General features: G+C 36.1%; 1 protein-coding gene across 7 annotated transcripts; it reads left to right on the forward strand.

Annotated features, from left to right (window-relative positions):
* Positions 1–8,768: 8,768 nt before the first annotated feature.
* LOC140966007 (probable helicase MAGATAMA 3) lies at positions 8,769–18,110 on the forward strand. 7 transcript variants are annotated; one of them, XM_073426291.1, is made up of 9 exons: positions 8,770–8,922; positions 9,027–9,625; positions 10,960–12,462; positions 13,148–13,330; positions 13,790–13,891; positions 13,979–14,135; positions 14,793–14,922; positions 15,009–16,775; positions 16,867–18,110. In XM_073426291.1, the coding sequence occupies exons 3-9, from the start codon at positions 11,124–11,126 to the stop codon at positions 17,290–17,292; spliced, it is 4,104 nt and encodes a 1,367-aa protein (XP_073282392.1). In that variant the 5' UTR covers positions 8,770–8,922; positions 9,027–9,625; positions 10,960–11,123; the 3' UTR covers positions 17,293–18,110. The 7 variants fall into 7 exon arrangements, with proteins under 7 accessions (XP_073282397.1, XP_073282392.1, XP_073282388.1 ...); XM_073426296.1 differs by lacking the exon at positions 9,027–9,625 and having other exon boundaries at positions 8,769–8,922; XM_073426287.1 differs by lacking the exon at positions 8,770–8,922 and having other exon boundaries at positions 8,929–9,625.

Consider the following 18,110-nt stretch of genomic DNA (forward strand, 5'->3'; position numbering starts at 1 on the left):
GATATTTTCTTATTAAATAATTTGTTATTAATATAAATCGTAAAATAAACCACAGTCACCACTCGTTCTAAAATAAAGTTAATCTTAAACCTCCATCATCTAAAACCACAACAAAAAATACAAGTTAAAAACATTCACCATACTTTGAGAAATCCAACATAATATAAAAATTTAGCATACTAGTCACCAAAAATCAGTGCAATAAAATCAGAGTAAAGAGTTTTAAAATGTGCTTAATAACATCCCGTAAACTACAAGGTCCTCGGGTTTGAAATGCCACCGCCTCCCGTCTCCTCGACTACATCATCTACATCGATCAAGTCTAGTGAGCCTAATTACTCAGTATGCATAAACTGTAAATAACAAGTAATACATAATAAAAATTCATGCAATTTAAACATAACTCGTACATAGCATAATATAAACATAAATATGTATAACGCGACTTTCCTGCATAAATTTTTTTTATAAAATCCTATTTTTGTGCTCATCATCATAATCGTAAATCATTTTGCGTGTAGAATTATGTTCAATGTAAGTAGAACATAACATAAATCGTTTGATCAAACTAAACCACAGTACTGGGCCAGTAGAGATCACCACAGTCCTGGACTGGATGCCCGCTCTCTCACATAACATAATTCCTCCGAAGAGGTTGGAGAGGTCCCCGGACACGTTTTACGGCTTCCAAACCCGTAACATAATTTGGCCACAAGACAAATCGCATACCTCAAAAATAATTATTTTGCACGTCATACATACTTACGAACATCGTGAACCTTGTTAGATCGTCCTTGGACTCGCTACCCTAACATACTAAAATTTATACCCAAAATATCCCTTAAGGTGCATTTTGCACATACGACTCCCGGTTTAAATAGAACCACTTATGATGTATCAATCGACTGGGGACTCGACCCATACATAAAACACATCCTAAACTACTGCCCAAGGCCCTAGAATAGCCCCAAACCAAGCTCGAACTCCGTACCATGCACAACGAACAATCTAAACACAAGCTATCCAAAGAGTAACGCTATGGCACTTACGCGTTCCGTACGACTTCTTATCGATTCTAACTCGAACCAAAATCCAAACCAAGCCCTATACTCCACCCTTAGACACCACATAAGGCTCTGGTCCTGCATGTTCCAGCCCAAACACACGCACCAACCCTTAAACAACACAAAACAATAGCCCTAAGTCGCGAACAACACCTCATACGTGCAAGCTTGTAACTTACGGCTCCAATAGCTATTTCCAACCAAACCCTAAACAACCACTACCAAACCTACCTTGAGACCTTAAGACCCCGCCTAGACCCTGGCTAGGCACCTTGGTCTAGCCAACAACCAACCCAACACCACACAAGGTCGCGACCACCCTTATGCGCTGTCGTGCGCTGTTTCGTCCCATGCTGCACCAACATCTTCTCCACTTCCTATCGGGCCACTTAACGACATCTAAAAACCTCCTAAAACATAACCATATGTAGCATCAAGCCATAGCATCGGTCCAGCGAAGACGGCGATTAAAAACTCGATAAAACGATAAACCAATGAGTTTTCATGCATATTTTATATCAAAATACAATATATAACATGATCGATGCATAAAGTAAAGGTTCAGACATGCCTTTGCGTTGAAACGCGTGAAATATCCACAAACGAATGCGTGGAAAAACAGAGGCCGAAGGGAGACGGATTGCTGCGTTTAATGGTTTGAAAAGTGACTAAATCTATCAAATAATTTTGTTTGATGGTTGGCTAAGCTTGCTGATAGAAGGGGAAAAAAAATCTCCAAGCTTTTCCCTTGCAAAATATGGCCGAGAGTTGGTGTGATGCTAGTGTGTGTGTTTTTGGTGCTTGTGTGTGTTTGTCGTTTGATGACTATAAGGTAGGGTAGGATTCTTTTATATATATTGCTTAGGATGTTTATTAGGTGTTTTAATTTAATTAAAACTTTATTTAAATTTACTAATTAAGCCCACACAATTTTAAATTAGGGGTCCTACAAATGTTAAATTCTACCCATAATTAAATTCCACCTATTTTAATTAATTAAGTCATAAAAATAATTATTAAAACATTTTTATTTCAAGTGGACGTATTTAAATCCATTATTTCTGAATTTTGTTAATTAAAAATGCTTAGCATTTTATTTCACTTGATAAATTAAATTTAGTCCTAAAAATGAAAAAAATTTATAAATCTTTTAAAATACTATTTTATTGACTTAAAATAAAAATATAACTTAAATTTTTAACATCTTAATCGCTTCCGATCTCTTTTCCCGGTTCGGTATCGAATATTCGTCTGAAAAACTAAAACTCGAGAAATGTTAAATTGCATAATAAAATAAATATATATGTGTTTAAACAATTTAATACATAACATGCATTACTTAGATTATTAAATAAATTAATTAATTCAATCATGCATGAGGTTTACTTGTACTAGTTTTTGGGCACTATAGTTCCTCCCCCATTAAATAAATTTCGTCCTCGAAATTAAGACTTACCAAACAACTGTGGGTAGCGGCTCCTCATATCGGTTTCGGTCTCCCAAGTAGCTTCCTCATCGGAATGGTTCAGCCACTTGACCTTGACCAACTTGGTAACTTTGTTCCGCAGTCTCCTCTCATGTCGGTCTAAAATCTGAATAGGTTTCTCCTCGTATGACAAGTTTGGTGATAGTTGTAACGGTTCAAAGCGTAGTACATGTGAAGGATCGGCCATGCACTTCCTTAGCATCGAAATGTGGAACACATTGTGTACTCCTGCCAGATTCGGTGGCAGTGCTACTCGATATGCTAGTGTTCCCACTTTCTGGAGAATCTCGAATGGTTCTATGATTCTCGAACTTAATTTAACTTTATTTCCAAATCTCATAACACCCTTTATAGGTGTTATTTTTATGAAGGTGTGGTATCCTACGACAAATTCAAGTTCCCATCTTCTCTTGTCAACTTAGCTCTTTTGATGACTATGAGCAGTATTCATTCTATCCCGGATTTTGATTACTACTTCTACAGTCTGCTGAACAATCTCTGGATTAAGTTCTGATCTTTCGCCAACTTCATCCCAGTGAATAGGCGATCTGCACTTCCTTCCATATAATGCCTCGTAGGGAGCCATATCTATAGATGACTGAAAACTATTGTTATAGGTGAACTCCACTAGAAGTATCTTCGATTCTCAATTCCCATGGAAATCGATCACGCATGCTCACAGTAGGTCATCTAAAATCTGTATCACCCTATCAGACTGACCATCTGTCTGATTGTCACTCACGATTTTTCCTTCTGATTGTGCAAGGGGACTATCGTATAGTGTGACTGGGGTCTGTTATCATCGAGAAGGAGAGGGTTTGTAGGCTGGAAGAGACCAAGCAATGTTGAGTAAGGGTTGGTCACGGTTCTTGATGGTTTCGGCTCGTTAGTGGGTAGATCGGTGAAGTGGCAGGGACCAGCATTGCAGGGGCCGAACCAAGTCATGGAACAGACCCTGGAGGGTCTGAACTACGGCCCAGGAGGGCTCATCCATTGCTGGGACAAGCCACGAAGCCGATCAAGCTTGGGGTAGAAGGTTGGTCGCGTTGGGCTCTTGGGAGGGTAGCCGTGAGTTCAGGGGGTCCAGTAGGGTCCTAGAGTGGCCTTAGTGTGGTCGAGTCATGGCTGGTCGTAGGTGGTGCGGTCTAGGATGGTGAAAAACGCGATTGAGTGCCCAAGCTTTAGGTAGGTGGCTCGCTGGATTTTTCCAGCAGCAGCTTCAGGAGGGTTCGAGTGTTTGAGAGCTCAGTTTTGGGGTTGTTAGGACCTTTTAAGTGTTTTTAAGATACGATAAAAAAATTGGGAGAGATTTTGTTAGGTTTCGAGTCGATTCGGGTTAAAACCGGGACTCCGGTCCAAGTTTTAAAACGAATCGATAAAGTTATGAAATGAGCTCAACTTTACGTCTAAGAATAGTTTTAAATATGCTTTGGGATGTTTTAAGGAGTTTGGTAAGCTTCAGGTCAATTTTAGAAGTCCAAGGGTAAAACGGTAAATTTTGGGTTTCCAGAGGCAAAATGGTCATTTTTCACCCTGGGTGAGATTTTGATCCTGACAACGCCCTGAGCACAATCTTATCATGTTTTTAAATGTTTATGCAGCATGGTAATGATTTTTATTGAATTACGATGAATATGTTGCATGCTTGGTTTAAAGAAAATTTATCTATATGCATGCTTTTATTTAAGTGGTGAATATGATGACATGTTTTGAAGGATGAGAGTTGGTTGTGACTAATACGATGACACGAAAGGTTGGGGCTTAGTGACTGGTAATGCTGTCGCTGATGCCTCTGTCGCCGGGTACCTCGGTTACACGTAGATGGATCCATCGAATGGCATGATAATACGAAAGTCACAACTGACAAACGGAATTCAAATCAAGAAAAATGAACACGTATATGCTTTTATAATGATATATGTTATGATTATTAACATGTTTTGACAGGTCACGATTATGCATATAATTTTACTGGAGACATGAAATGTATGTTGATTATTATATTTTTCAATGCTGCTTGTTACATATATGTATTTGTTATCACGATACATGTGTGTTGAGTCTTTAGACTTACTAGGCGTGTGTGATGCAGGTCATGATCATGATTTAGAGGGGATTGGAGGGGCTGAATTCTGAGCTGGAAGACCTGGTGCGGTGACACAACCCGAGGACCGCATGTTTTTTTTTCTGCATAATGATTTATGAGTGTTTGAGAGGAGTTAAACATTTTCATACGTTGATGATTTTACGATTTTTACTCGTTTATGTTTACATTTGATCTTGGATGATTATGGATATTTTAAACTGCGCTATTTTTTACTGTCAAACAATTACGATTATTTTAAATGTTATTTTGAAAATGCGAGCCTTTAAAAAAATAATAATAAAAAAAAAATTCCGTATTTTTAAAACGATAGACGTTACATTTTCTCTATTCAATTGTATCACTGTTCATCGACTAACATATTATTTATTCATGCAGTTACAAGTAATTAATCTTAAAATTATAGGGATAGTCGCTCAAATCCTTATGTTTTCCTGATTTAATTGACTAAACACAGCATCCAGTCAAGACTTATAAATAACTAACTGGACACGATAGCGTTACATATTAATTAAAAATAAAATTTTCATTTTGTGAAAAAAACTATCCTAAAATCTAACAATCGAGATAGCTGTAATTGATAGATCTAGTTTCGTCGATTTATTTATACTAAATATGTTTGATAGCACAACACACGTAATCCAGTGCTACTTAGGTGTCAATCATTCATGACAATTAAGGATCATTGAATTCATGGATAGAAGTAGAAAATTATATATCGAATTAAATTATCAGATTAATCAACATATAAATTTCATATAAATAAATGATAAATCAATAAATACTTGAACAAACAAGAATATTAAATTAAAGTGAAAAAAAACCTCACATAAATTACAATAGTAAAAATATCTCTTGAATCAGAAATAAAACTTAGCCTAGAGTTGTGCAAAGAAGATGAAAAATTATTGCGCTTTATTCTTGTTCTTCACGTTGAAGATGTAGACAGAGAAGAGATAATTATATCTTCTTTCAATTGTGTGTGCCTCCTTCTCTTCTTCTATACATGTAGTGCTTATAGGGTAAAGGAGAAAAGCACACTAAAATTAAGGAAAACCTAATGCATAAAATATCTCAAAAAGGAAATATAGAGTTTTTATGGAATAAAAATATATCTAATATACTTTCTCCCAAAAACTATTTCTCTCTCCAATAATTATTTTTAAGTCGAATAACATAATTATGACTCTAAATTTTGGCATAATATTCACAAATTTTGAAATCCACTCCTTGAAATTATGCTACATTCAGTTTCGCATAGATCACGCCTTGTTCCAAAACTTCTTCTGTTTTTGTCTTTTTTCACATCTTTATCTTGACAACTTCAAATGTGATAAAAATCACTTCTTTAGCTCAAATTTGCTCTAATACCATAAAATTTCTTCTCACAACAAAATAACACAAAAGTGTGTCAATTAAGAACGTTAGAATTTGCAACAATGAGAAATATGACAACAAAAATACAAAATATTACGAGCTTATCATCATTTAAATTTATGCGAAAATTATATTTTTAGTTTTGTAACTTATAATTTTTTTGGTCATATTATCAATCAGTTCATGATTTTAGTCTTGTAGCGTACACTTTTTACTTTCAGTTTCTATATTTTTTCACCCAAGTGCTAACGTATCACCTGGAACGTCAGCAATGTCTAGTGTCTTGTCAGCATTTTCAGGCGCTATGACAGCTTTCCGGTGAAAAGAACTAAAGTTTTTGATAATATACAAGTTACAATACTAAAATTATGAATCAATCGATAAAATAATTAAAAATAAAAATATACAATATACGAGATCAAAAAATATTTTTCCATCAACATGATGATTTTTGAATACATTTAAATGTTATTCTGCATTAAAAATAAACATATGGATATGCATATGTACAAACATAAATTTTTTCTTTTTAAAAAATTAACTGTTATTTCCTTGTTATCATTTCAAACCAACTGTTATATATGGATTATTATTTGTAAAAATATAATTAAGAAAATAAATTGTTTAAATTTTTTTATACAGTTGGCTTAAATGTCAGTAAGATAAACAAGACCAAGTATACCTATCAATAAAGAAATCTTAAACTCAACTTTTTAGAATAAAATCAACTTATCAATAATCATATCATCAAACATACTTAAGTTATAAGTACTTTTTCAAATAATTGATGAATAATATTGAAATAATATTGTTTGCACAATATTTCTATGATGTGGGCGTGTCAAGTGTAAAGATGCACTAATTTGTTTAAAAATAATAAAAATCTAACTTCTAAATACACAATGATTGTAGACATTCCGTTATGATCTGCTAAACAAATTCAACGCAACAAACAAACAAACAAACAAATATAAAGAAAAACTACCGAAAATTGAAATATAAACTTATAACATGATTTATATTTTCAATAAAATGTAAGAATTTTAAAAATATTAACACATAACGAAATAATATTACTAAAATCTGAAATAAAATAACTTGAATTACTGAAATCTGGAATGAAAACTATCAAAACACTTACTAAATCTATGAAATTTACACAAAGAGTTATTTAGCATTTGTGCGAGAGATGTCTGTGTGTCATCTCTGACCGATGCCATCCTTTTCTTCTCTACACTTTATGGTTTTCCCACTCTCTCCATGACCTACGATCTTTTGCTTTATTCTCCGCGATCTCTTCAAGCTTCTTGAATCAATTTAAATGATTTAAGTTCTTGATGGGTTACTTGTATACCTCTTTCTTTTTGGACTTGACTTAATTAATTAAGCTTACACAATTTTAGCTGAAATAAATATATATTATTTACCTATATCTTATAATAATACATTAAGGCTATGTTTGGTAGCCATGATAAGTGAATGATTATTAAATAATCATCCCTTATCTCGCGTTTGGTTCATTTTTTATTTAGTCTCTAGGCCTTTGATTATAATTGAAAGCCCTCACTATACATGTTATTTGTGTGATTAAATATCCCTTCTCAATGGTGTGATAATCTATAATTCTTAAATAGTGATCATGATATGATTGTATATTGATCATAATACCCTTGAATTGTCTTCTTCAATATAATATGGAAATTAAAATTAGTGAAAATTTAATAATTAATATAATATTTAAATTTTTATTATATTTTATTTATAAATTAATTTCATATATTTTTATTATTTTCAATCATTTAAAAAAAAAATTATAATACAAATCAATCTTAAATTAAATTTTTATAAACTTGTAATCTTGTTAATTAATTCTTTTATGAAAATAAATATTTATTAAATTTTAATTTATTTTGTTTAATGATTTAAATTAATTTTAATAAATGTAAATTATAATTATAAATATTTAATTATCTATCAAATTGTTTTAAGAATATTTATAATTATTTTAAAAAACAATAATATTGTAATTATTATTAAACTTTATTTAACATTAACATTCAAAATATTATTGTTATTTTAATTATTAAAGTAAGTGCATATTCGGAAATTTATTTCTAATAAATATATTTAAATTAACTTTAATAAATGTAAATTATAATTATAAATATTTAATTATCTATCCAATTATTTTAATAATATATATTTAGTTAGCACTTGGGTATTTTGGTCATTACAATAAAATTTACAAAATTAATCTATCATTTTAAAATCATACCAAACACCATGTTATTTATCCCACCATACTATTAATCCATATATCTCATTTTTTATCACTCTAATTACTAATCATTTACTTATCCCATCACACATACCAAACGGAGCCTAAAAACATGTAGAATTAATAAAAATAAATAAATAAAATAATTAAAAGAATACTTAAATATGTCATCCGAAATCGGAAGATTAATCAAAGTCAATGTACAATTATCTCCAACTAGATCGGCACCATCCCCGCTAGGCGAAACTCCATATTCACCCTCAGTCTTGCTTAATCTCCAAGGGCATTTTCGGGTCTCAAAACTCGAATTTACCAAAGCACCCTTCCGGTTAACATTATGTGACTATTTAAGCAGGGTTAACCGGACATCCCGTTAACCGGTGACTATGCCCAAGTTCCTCCCCCCGTGGCCTATAAATACCCCTCGAACCCTTTCTGATGTGTGCGCAAGTTCTCCCTTTCTCTCTCTTACCTTTTTCTCTCTACGCTGTCTCTATCGATCAGCCTATAGATACAAAAAAAATACCAAATCGTAAATTTTTTTTAATATTAATTTCCAATTTATTTTGGCTAAAAAACTGTTTCTCTCTCCAGATTTGATATCACTTTTGAGGTAAAACTCTCTCTCCTTTTTCTCTCATGGCGAAAGATTTTTATATAAATTATCAGTTTGGATTAGGGGGAACTTTGATTGGCAACGGTTTCATGTGGAAATAGATCGAAAATAATCCGCGGGGTGATGCATTTGACTATTGAGATTGGCTGATCTTTTACTGGGACTTGTTCTCGACCCGACTCAGATTTCTGAAGTGTTCGGCTAATGTTGTTCTGTTGTTGACTGATTTGGAGTTAATTGTTTATTAATGCTGTTGTTGATTAAGACGTGAATTCAATTATTGAAACCCGAGGGTGTTTTCCTGTGTGTTGTGTGTTTGGGGGTGATGAGTATTTTGGACGTCGGTGGTTGTTTATGGTTTGTGTTATTTTTTGATTTAATCTGATTATGGGTCGTGGAGCGGGTTTGGTTTATGGGGCGGGGGACTAGGGTTTGCAAGCATGGCCTTTGTGCTAGGGGTTAAAAGTATTAATTTTAGAGTAGAGTTGGAATAAAATCTAGGAATAATTAGTTTTCTATTTTTGTTGCTCCGATGCGTGCATATTGGCTTGTCCCATGAATGAGAATGAAAAAGATGGGTTTTGCGACCCTGAGTGAGCTAGTTGTCTGTGGCTGGGTTGTTGACTATGACTGTTGAATTGGATGTGTAGAAGTACAATCTTGAGCAGGTGCAGTTGCCACTCCTGACTGCCCAACTTAGGTATTTGGATTCGCTTGTGTTGCTTCTCATGTGCGTCAGTTTGACGTTTCACTTTCCAATAGATGCCTCCATGGAATTATGGGGATTCTGATTTTTTCTCCATCTTAATGATGATCCTTATTGACAGAAAAACATTCACTTGTCAAGTTACACAGGCACTGCATGCTTATGGCAATATCAGTGTTAATATCTGGGGCTTAAATTTAAATTTTAAACATCCAAAGGCATAAGTAGGATTTAAAATTTTATCTTCCTCAAATTACTAAATTTTTTGATATATGAAACTGTTACAGAGTTATTGAGTGGTTTCTAATAGAGTCCTTTTTTCCTTTTTTGGAGCGTGAGCGTATGACCAAGGACAGCTACTCGTTTTTCATGGTGATGAGCAGCCTTTATCTGTGTTCTTTCCTCCATTGGTCTAATTGATTGTAATATTTGAGAAGACGAATACTGGGGCTTCATATTTTATTTTAATATTTATTTAAGTAAATTGGCCATTCTCTTAATTAATTACCGAGGCTCTAAAGTTTATATATTTTTGCTTCTTATGCACAGTGCTATACACTTGTTCTATTTTATGGGCAGAACCTTCATTTTATGATTGTTTGTGTTTTGAACAAGCAACACCCTTTATATCTTACAGAGTTATTGAGTGGTTTCTAATAGAGTCCTTTTTTCCTTTTTTGGAGCGTGAGCGTATGACCAAGGACAGCTACTCGTTTTTCATGGTGATGAGCAGCCTTTATCTGTGTTCTTTCCTCCATTGGTCTAATTGATTGTAATATTTGAGAAGACGAATACTGGGGCTTCATATTTTATTTTAATATTTATTTAAGTAAATTGGCCATTCTCTTAATTAATTACCGAGGCTCTAAAGTTTATATATTTTTGCTTCTTATGCACAGTGCTATACACTTGTTCTATTTTATGGGCAGAACCTTCATTTTATGATTGTTTGTGTTTTGAACAAGCAACACCCTTTATATCTTACAGAGTTATTGAGTGGTTTCTAATAGAGTCCTTTTTTCCTTTTTTGGAGCGTGAGCGTATGACCAAGGACAGCTACTCGTTTTTCATGGTGATGAGCAGCCTTTATCTGTGTTCTTTCCTCCATTGGTCTAATTGATTGTAATATTTGAGAAGACGAATACTGGGGCTTCATATTTTATTTTAATATTTATTTAAGTAAATTGGCCATTCTCTTAATTAATTACCGAGGCTCTAAAGTTTATATATTTTTGCTTCTTCTGATGTTGTTGGTACCCCTTTGAGGGATATTTATGTATTATGATTATATTTTTGGTTCTTATACGTGTTTTCCAATTTCAATGCAGAATTTTCCTGTATTTCTAGTTTCAACTTTACTGGGATCTGAAGATTTATGCCGATTGTCTCTGTGATTGGCATGTCATATCCATTTTCTTCTAAAACTTATCACATAATAATTAACGCCAGAATTGGTTGGAATATCTGCTTGCTTGTGTCCTCCTGATGTGAAATGGGCTCCAAAGGAAGGCTTTTATTTGATCTCAATGAACCCCCTACCGATGATGAGGATGGGAATAATGATGCTATTTTCTGCTTCCAGCCACAAAGGGCTATTCCTTCTTCAAGTACTGCTACATCTGACTTGTTTTCTGTCTCAACTGCTCCCCAGGGAATAGTAAATAACCATGCCTTCTCCCATGCATCTTCTGTATCTGGTTTTCAACCTTTTGTCCGGCATCAGATTGTGAAAGGCAGCAATCACGCTGTTGAAGAAAGGAGTTCTGGGAATGCACCCAACAATTTTGCGCCGTTGCCTGAACCAAATAATGGACAGGATGTAAATGCTGTTCTAAACCTGCAATCAAGTTCTGCTGAAGCACAAGCTGAAAAGGAAGAGGGGGAATGGTCCGATGCGGAGGGTGCTGTTGGTACGGACAAATTTTTTTTAACCCCTGAGGAATCAAGTATTGGTAGTTGTAAGCATTTGCAGGAGAAGGGTATGCCTGAGATAACTGGAAGTAATGACATGGTGGGTGAGGGAAACATGTCTCTTAATTCTCATGATGCTAAGATTGAAAATATCAGTTCTTCAGTTGGATTGGATCAGGAAACAAATAACAAAAGAAGCGATGTACCTGTGGATGCTCAGGAAGGATCTGCTCTAGAGACAAAACAAAAAGAAATTAGAGGAGTTGAGGCAAATCAAGCCTTGAGGTATGCAAATAATCTTGGAAAGCGTCCTAAGCTTGATCAACAAAAGGAAGCAATGCTAGGAAAGAAGCGCAGCAGACAAACCATGTTTCTCAATCTTGAAGATGTTAAGCAAGCTGGTGCTTTAAAAACTTCAACTCCTAGAAGGCATATTCCTGCACCAACAATAATTCGGACATTAAAAGAAGGTCGTGCCACAATGCCATCTTCTGAACAGGGGGATAAACAATTTCAGTCTATAAACAGGGACGCGAAACAGTCCGATGTATCAAGCGATGGAGGAAACAGTCTGATCGAGTCAAATGACTTGAAAAATGAAGCTAATGGAGAAAATAATTCTATGCCTTTAGGACGTTCTAGGAGCTCGAATAGTTCAACAGATCTTATCTCCGAGGGACAAGTAGCTTCAGTTTCTAGACATGGTGCATGGAAGTTGTCCACTGATACAAGGATTGTTAAAAGTTCATTAATCCCTGTTAGGAAGCCAGCTATAAGCGGGCAGAGTTTTACTGGCTCTAAATTGGCAGCAAAAAAAGTACCTTCCAAGAAGGTACCTGTATTGAACACCCAATATCAAGATACTTCAGTGGAACGCCTTTTACGCGAGGTGACAAATGAGAAGTTTTGGCATCATCCAGGTACTAAAGTATTTTGCACTCGAATAGAGAGATTCTATAAAAAATTTCTGGTGTTAATTTACTTGTTAGTTTATTCAACTTAATGACACATGCTTATTCAACGTGATGACTGATGACACACGCCTTTACAATTATAATAGTTCAGGTATTTGCGGTCGTGTGGTTCATGTGGATTCCTGGACTATCAGTATTGAACCCAAATGGACAGGCACTAGTATGGATAACTAAGATAATTGAGCACTTAATTTGTTGGGGATAATGTGGTCGAAATTCAATGTTAATTTTTATAATGATAATCCAGTAGATGGTGTTTCTTTTTGGGACTTATAGTTCTTCATAGAACGTAAAGCATTATGGATCATGAAAGCTTCCCAAAATTATTTGTGAATCCAGAATTTTCAGGAACAATAATCAATGAGTGTGAATTCTTTTCTTGTACTTGTCGTCACTCGTCATGATGTCTTTGACATATACTGACTGGAAATAAAATATTCTCTCCACAATTTTGCAACCAGATATAATAATTAAAATGTAATGAAGACCCACCAATCGAGATAAGGTGATAGTCTCTTAACTTATTACGTGAATGATTGTACTTAAGTGATGAAGTTTTCTCAGTTTATAGTGTTAAAAACCGAATTTTTGGTGTTTTAGTTTGCTCATGGCTATTGTTTCTTTTAAACAGAAGACGAGGAGCTTCAGTGTGTTCCTGGTTGTTTTGAATCTGTTGAGGAATATACCAGAGTTTTTGAACCTTTGCTCTTTGAAGAATGCCGGGCACAACTTTACAGTACATGGGAGGAGTCATCAGAAGTAGCAGGAAGTCACGTTAGGGTTCTCGTGAAACGCATAGAAAAGAGAGAAAGGGGTATTGACCTATTTCCCTTTACTTTCTGCCTAACTAACTTAGTATTTCAGTAATCAATAAGAATGCAGAAGTTTTGCATTCCAGTTGGTCCGAGGTGTTGGTTCTTGACACTAATGGATATGCTATTTAAGTTACAGCAGTCAGCAGTCAGCAGTCAGCACTCAGCAGTCTGCTGTTAGCTGCTACTCTTTTGGCATCCCGAAAATGGTGATACTAGGTTGCTGATTTTCCTCTTTTTGTTGTCTTCTCGAGTTTCTTGTCCTGAAAAGTGGGCTTTGCTCTTCACATTCTTCTTCAGTTGTTCTCCTTTTCATCGGTCCATACATGTTCTAACAAAAGTGATTTTTTATTCATTTTTGCTAGTTTCGTGGTCGATTTTCCTTTAAATATCCTTACAGAACTTTATCCTTTATAACACCATTATCATAATAATTTTTTCAATCATTGTACTTTTTGCAGGATGGTTTGATGTAATAGTGCATCCACCACATGAACACAAATGGGTATTCAAGGAAGGGGATGTCGCAGTTCTTTCCACCCCTAAACCTGCATCAGGTTTGTGTATGATGTTATGTTGTCTCTTTTAGATCTTACCCTGTTTATTAATTGGAATGATTCATTTTTTAATCATTGTTTTCTGACATGCAGTCAATTACAAGAAGAATAACTCATCAGTACTCGAAGATGAGGAGACAGTTACCGGGCGTGTCTGTGGTACTGTTAGACGACATATGCCAATTGATCCCCGTGAGCATACCGGAGCAATCCTTCATTTTTATATTGGGGACTCATTTGATACCACTGGGTTAGTCAGTTTTTTAATCATCCCTTTACAGTTTGGCTCAATTCATTTTGTTGCCGTTTATTTCTTGGTTTGTGATGATCTACTAGATTTGAAAATGATGAATGTGATGCACCATTTATTGAATTCAACTAAGCATATCACAAGTGCATTCATAATTATTAAAAGCGCACAAGGTGTTTGTCTAGGCTCCAGGTGGACTCCAAGAGACATGTCAAGACTCGGTCCTTTAATGTGGTGCACGCCGTGAGCATAAAGGACACCTCTCGGTGCCTCGTTTTAAAATCATCTCAAATGAAATGATTATGTACTTTTAAGTCAATACGTTCAATGATCATTTCATTTGAAATAATTTTCTCCATGCATCTAAATTTTAAAATAACATTACTTTGTGTGCTTCACTTCAATGAGGAGCGCACCTCCGCAAGCCTTGAGCCTAGTCTTTGACCGTGTGCTCCTCAACAAGATCTGGCGCTCTTAATAACTATGAGTACAATTTCACCTGTGTTATGATTGGTTACTTGTCAAGGGCAATTGTTAATCACTGGCCTCATGAGTAACTTTGATCTGATAGGACCTTATAGGGGATGGTATTCATGCGTCTATTGGCTACTTTGCAGTTTTTTTCATGGACTGATTATTAATTTAACATTAATATAGCAAAAACGACGATCATATTCTGGGGAAGCTCCAACCAGGGGGTGTCTGGTACCTGACTGTGCTTGGTTCTCTTGCAACCACACAGAGAGAGTATGTTGCACTGCATGCATTTCGCCGTCTTAATCTGCAGGTTTTTATCCTTTCCCTTTATGCGCTAATCATACGTGTTAGCGTTGGTGTTTCAAGATTGATAGATTAAGTAATGTGTTCTTTCAGATGCAAAATGCAATTCTTCAGCCTAATCCTGACCAGTTTCCGAAGTATGAAGAGCAACCACCTGCCATGCCTGAATGCTTTACTCCGAATTTTGTGGATTACCTACGCAAAAATTTTAATGGACCCCAGTTAGCAGCAATTCAGTGGGCTGCGATGCATACAGCTGCTGGTACATCCAATGGTATGGCAAAGAGGCAGGATCCATGGCCTTTTACTTTAGTCCAGGGACCTCCTGGGACTGGTAAGACTCATACAGTCTGGGGCATGCTTAATGTGATCCATCTTGTTCAGTATCAGCATTACTATGCTGCATTGCTAAAGAAACTGTCACCTGAAAGCTATAAGCAGGTTAATGAGAACAGCTCGGATAGTGTCGCCGTTGGATCCATTGATGAAGTTCTGCAAAGCATGGATCAGAATCTGTTTCGAATTCTTCCAAAACTATGTCCGAAACCTAGGATGCTTGTGTGTGCACCTTCAAATGCTGCAACTGATGAACTGCTCTCACGTGTTCTTGATCGTGGTTTTATTGATGGTGAAATGAAAATTTATCGTCCTGATGTGGCTCGAGTTGGGGTAGATTCCCAGACTAGGGCTGCCCAGGCAGTTTCTGTGGAGCGCAGAACTGAACAACTATTGCTGAAGAGCCGTGATGAAGTTTATGGATGGATGCACAGTTTGAAAGTCCGTGAAACTCAATTAGCTCAGCAGATAACCTGCCTCCAAAGAGAACTTAATACTGCTGCAGCCACTGGTCGCTCACAAGGGTCTGTTGGTGTTGACCCTGATGTTCTAGTGGCCCGAGACCAAAATCGAGATTCTTTGCTTCAAAACCTTGCTGCAGTAGTAGAGAACAGAGACAAAATATTGGTCGAGATGTCCCGGCTGCATATTTTGGAAGGAAGGTTTCGTCCTGGTAACAACTTTAACTTGGAGGAAGCTCGTGCTAGTCTGGAGGCAAGTTTTGCAAATGAGGCAGAGATAGTTTTTACTACTGTTTCAAGCAGTGGGCGCAAGTTATTCTCTCGTCTAACTCATGGCTTTGACATGGTTGTGATTGATGAAGCAGCACAGGCTAGTGAAGTAGCAGTTCTACCTCCGCTATCTCTTGGTGCAGCTCGTTGTGTGCTTGTGGGGGATCCCCAACAGCTTCCTGCTACTGTCATCAGTAAGGCTGCTGGAACCTTGTTGTACAGTAGGAGCCTGTTTGAGAGGTTCCAGCTGGCTGGCTGCCCAACAATGTTGTTATCTGTGCAGTATAGGATGCATCCACAAATTAGGGATTTTCCTTCTAGGTATTTCTATCAAGGGCGTCTTACGGACAGTGATAGTGTTGTAAATCTTCCAGAGGAGTTGTATTACAAGGATATGTTATTGAGGCCTTTTGTCTTTTATGATATCTCTCATGGCCGTGAATCTCATCGTGGGGGTTCTGTGTCATATCAAAATTCACAAGAAGCACAGTTCTGCGTTCGTCTATATGAGCACCTTCAGAAAACTCTAAAAACCTCAGGGGTTGGTAAAGTATCTGTTGGCATAATTACTCCGTACAAGCTGCAGTTAAAATGTCTTCAACGGGAGTTCAAGGATATATTGAATTCAGAGGAAGGAAAAGACATTTATATAAATACAGTGGATGCTTTCCAAGGCCAAGAGCGCGACGTCATTATAATTTCTTGTGTTCGTGCATCCAGTCATGGTGTTGGGTTTGTTGCAGATATTCGGAGAATGAATGTTGCTCTTACTCGGGCAAGAAGAGCTCTTTGGGTATGATTTTAACTCCATTTTTATTGACCTACTACACAAATTAACTATTTTGAAGCAAAATGGTTTATTGTTTATCTTGTAATTATGGCAGGTCATGGGAAATGCTAATGCACTGTTGCAGTCTGAAGATTGGGCTGCATTAATCGCTGATGCCAGAAAAAGAAATTGTTACTTAGACATGGATTCTCTGCCAAAAGATTTCTTCCCAACCGACTCGAGTACTCATGGCTCATTCCCTTCCAAATTACCTAGTGCTAGAGGCTTGAGGTCTGGACAGAGGTATAGATCACATGATTCACACCTGGAGTCAACTTCTGGCATGCCATCAGAAGATGATGAGAAGTCAAATACCTCTTCAATTACCAGGAATGGGAGTTATCATCGGCTCTTAAAGTCAGGAACTGATAATTCCTTCGATGATTTCGATCAATCCAGCGATAAAACTCAAGATGCTTGGCAACAAGGATTACTAAAGAAGCAAAATGCTGCTGGTGTCTTGGGAAGGCGAGACTTGTAGTTACTGGCATGATGCAATGCGCTGTTTGGTTTGTAGGGCTCTGATATTATCATGGAAGCTCTTCAATATTCACCTTGTTTTCAAGGATACTCAAACAGCACATAAGGTGTCCTGGTGAGTTCAACAACACCCGGAAAGGAATCCCCTTTTTGAACTATGGCCTCAAATTCGGCCCCAGCAATTGCATCGCGGTAAGGCGGTGATAGACTTTAAATGCCTCAAGATGTTGCCATTCGTGCCATATTGTCATGGGAGATAGTGGTAAGGTTTATTTTTCTCTCTGCAAGTGCTAGGTATCTAGTCAACTTTGCAAGTATCTGTGTAGGTTCATAAGTTGGAATCTCAACTACACCATAATGATTCTCAACTAAACCAGTTTCTTGAGGTGGATTGCAGTTTGGAAAGTCGAATTTTCCTTGTCCAATGATTTTTGGCACTCTGTATCGCTTTCTGTGGTGATCTGAAGATAAGGGTACAACATTCTCTCCTGGGGCGATGCATCACCATGGTAATCAACTGGTGGAAACGGTAATTGAAATGTGGAAATTTGTGATCCTTTTTGTGTGAAATGTTCCCCGAAGCAGGAGGAAGAATAGCTATTATTCATTTAATCAGGAAAGAAGACCGACATCTTGGTGGTTGATTGATAGTTTATATTTACATATTTTGAATCTTTAATTAATATCATATATATGAAAGTACTCTGGTCTAGATAGATGTACAGAACTTTGTGCTACAGGAATTCTGGTAGATATGTATTTTAGTTTTTGGGCAGAAAGTAATCTTTATTTATTTTTAATTATGCTCTTAGAATTTGC

The sequence above is a fragment of the Primulina huaijiensis genome, chromosome 2, assembly GCF_012295235.1.
Source record: "Primulina huaijiensis isolate GDHJ02 chromosome 2, ASM1229523v2, whole genome shotgun sequence".
Classification (NCBI taxonomy): domain Eukaryota; kingdom Viridiplantae; phylum Streptophyta; class Magnoliopsida; order Lamiales; family Gesneriaceae; genus Primulina; species Primulina huaijiensis.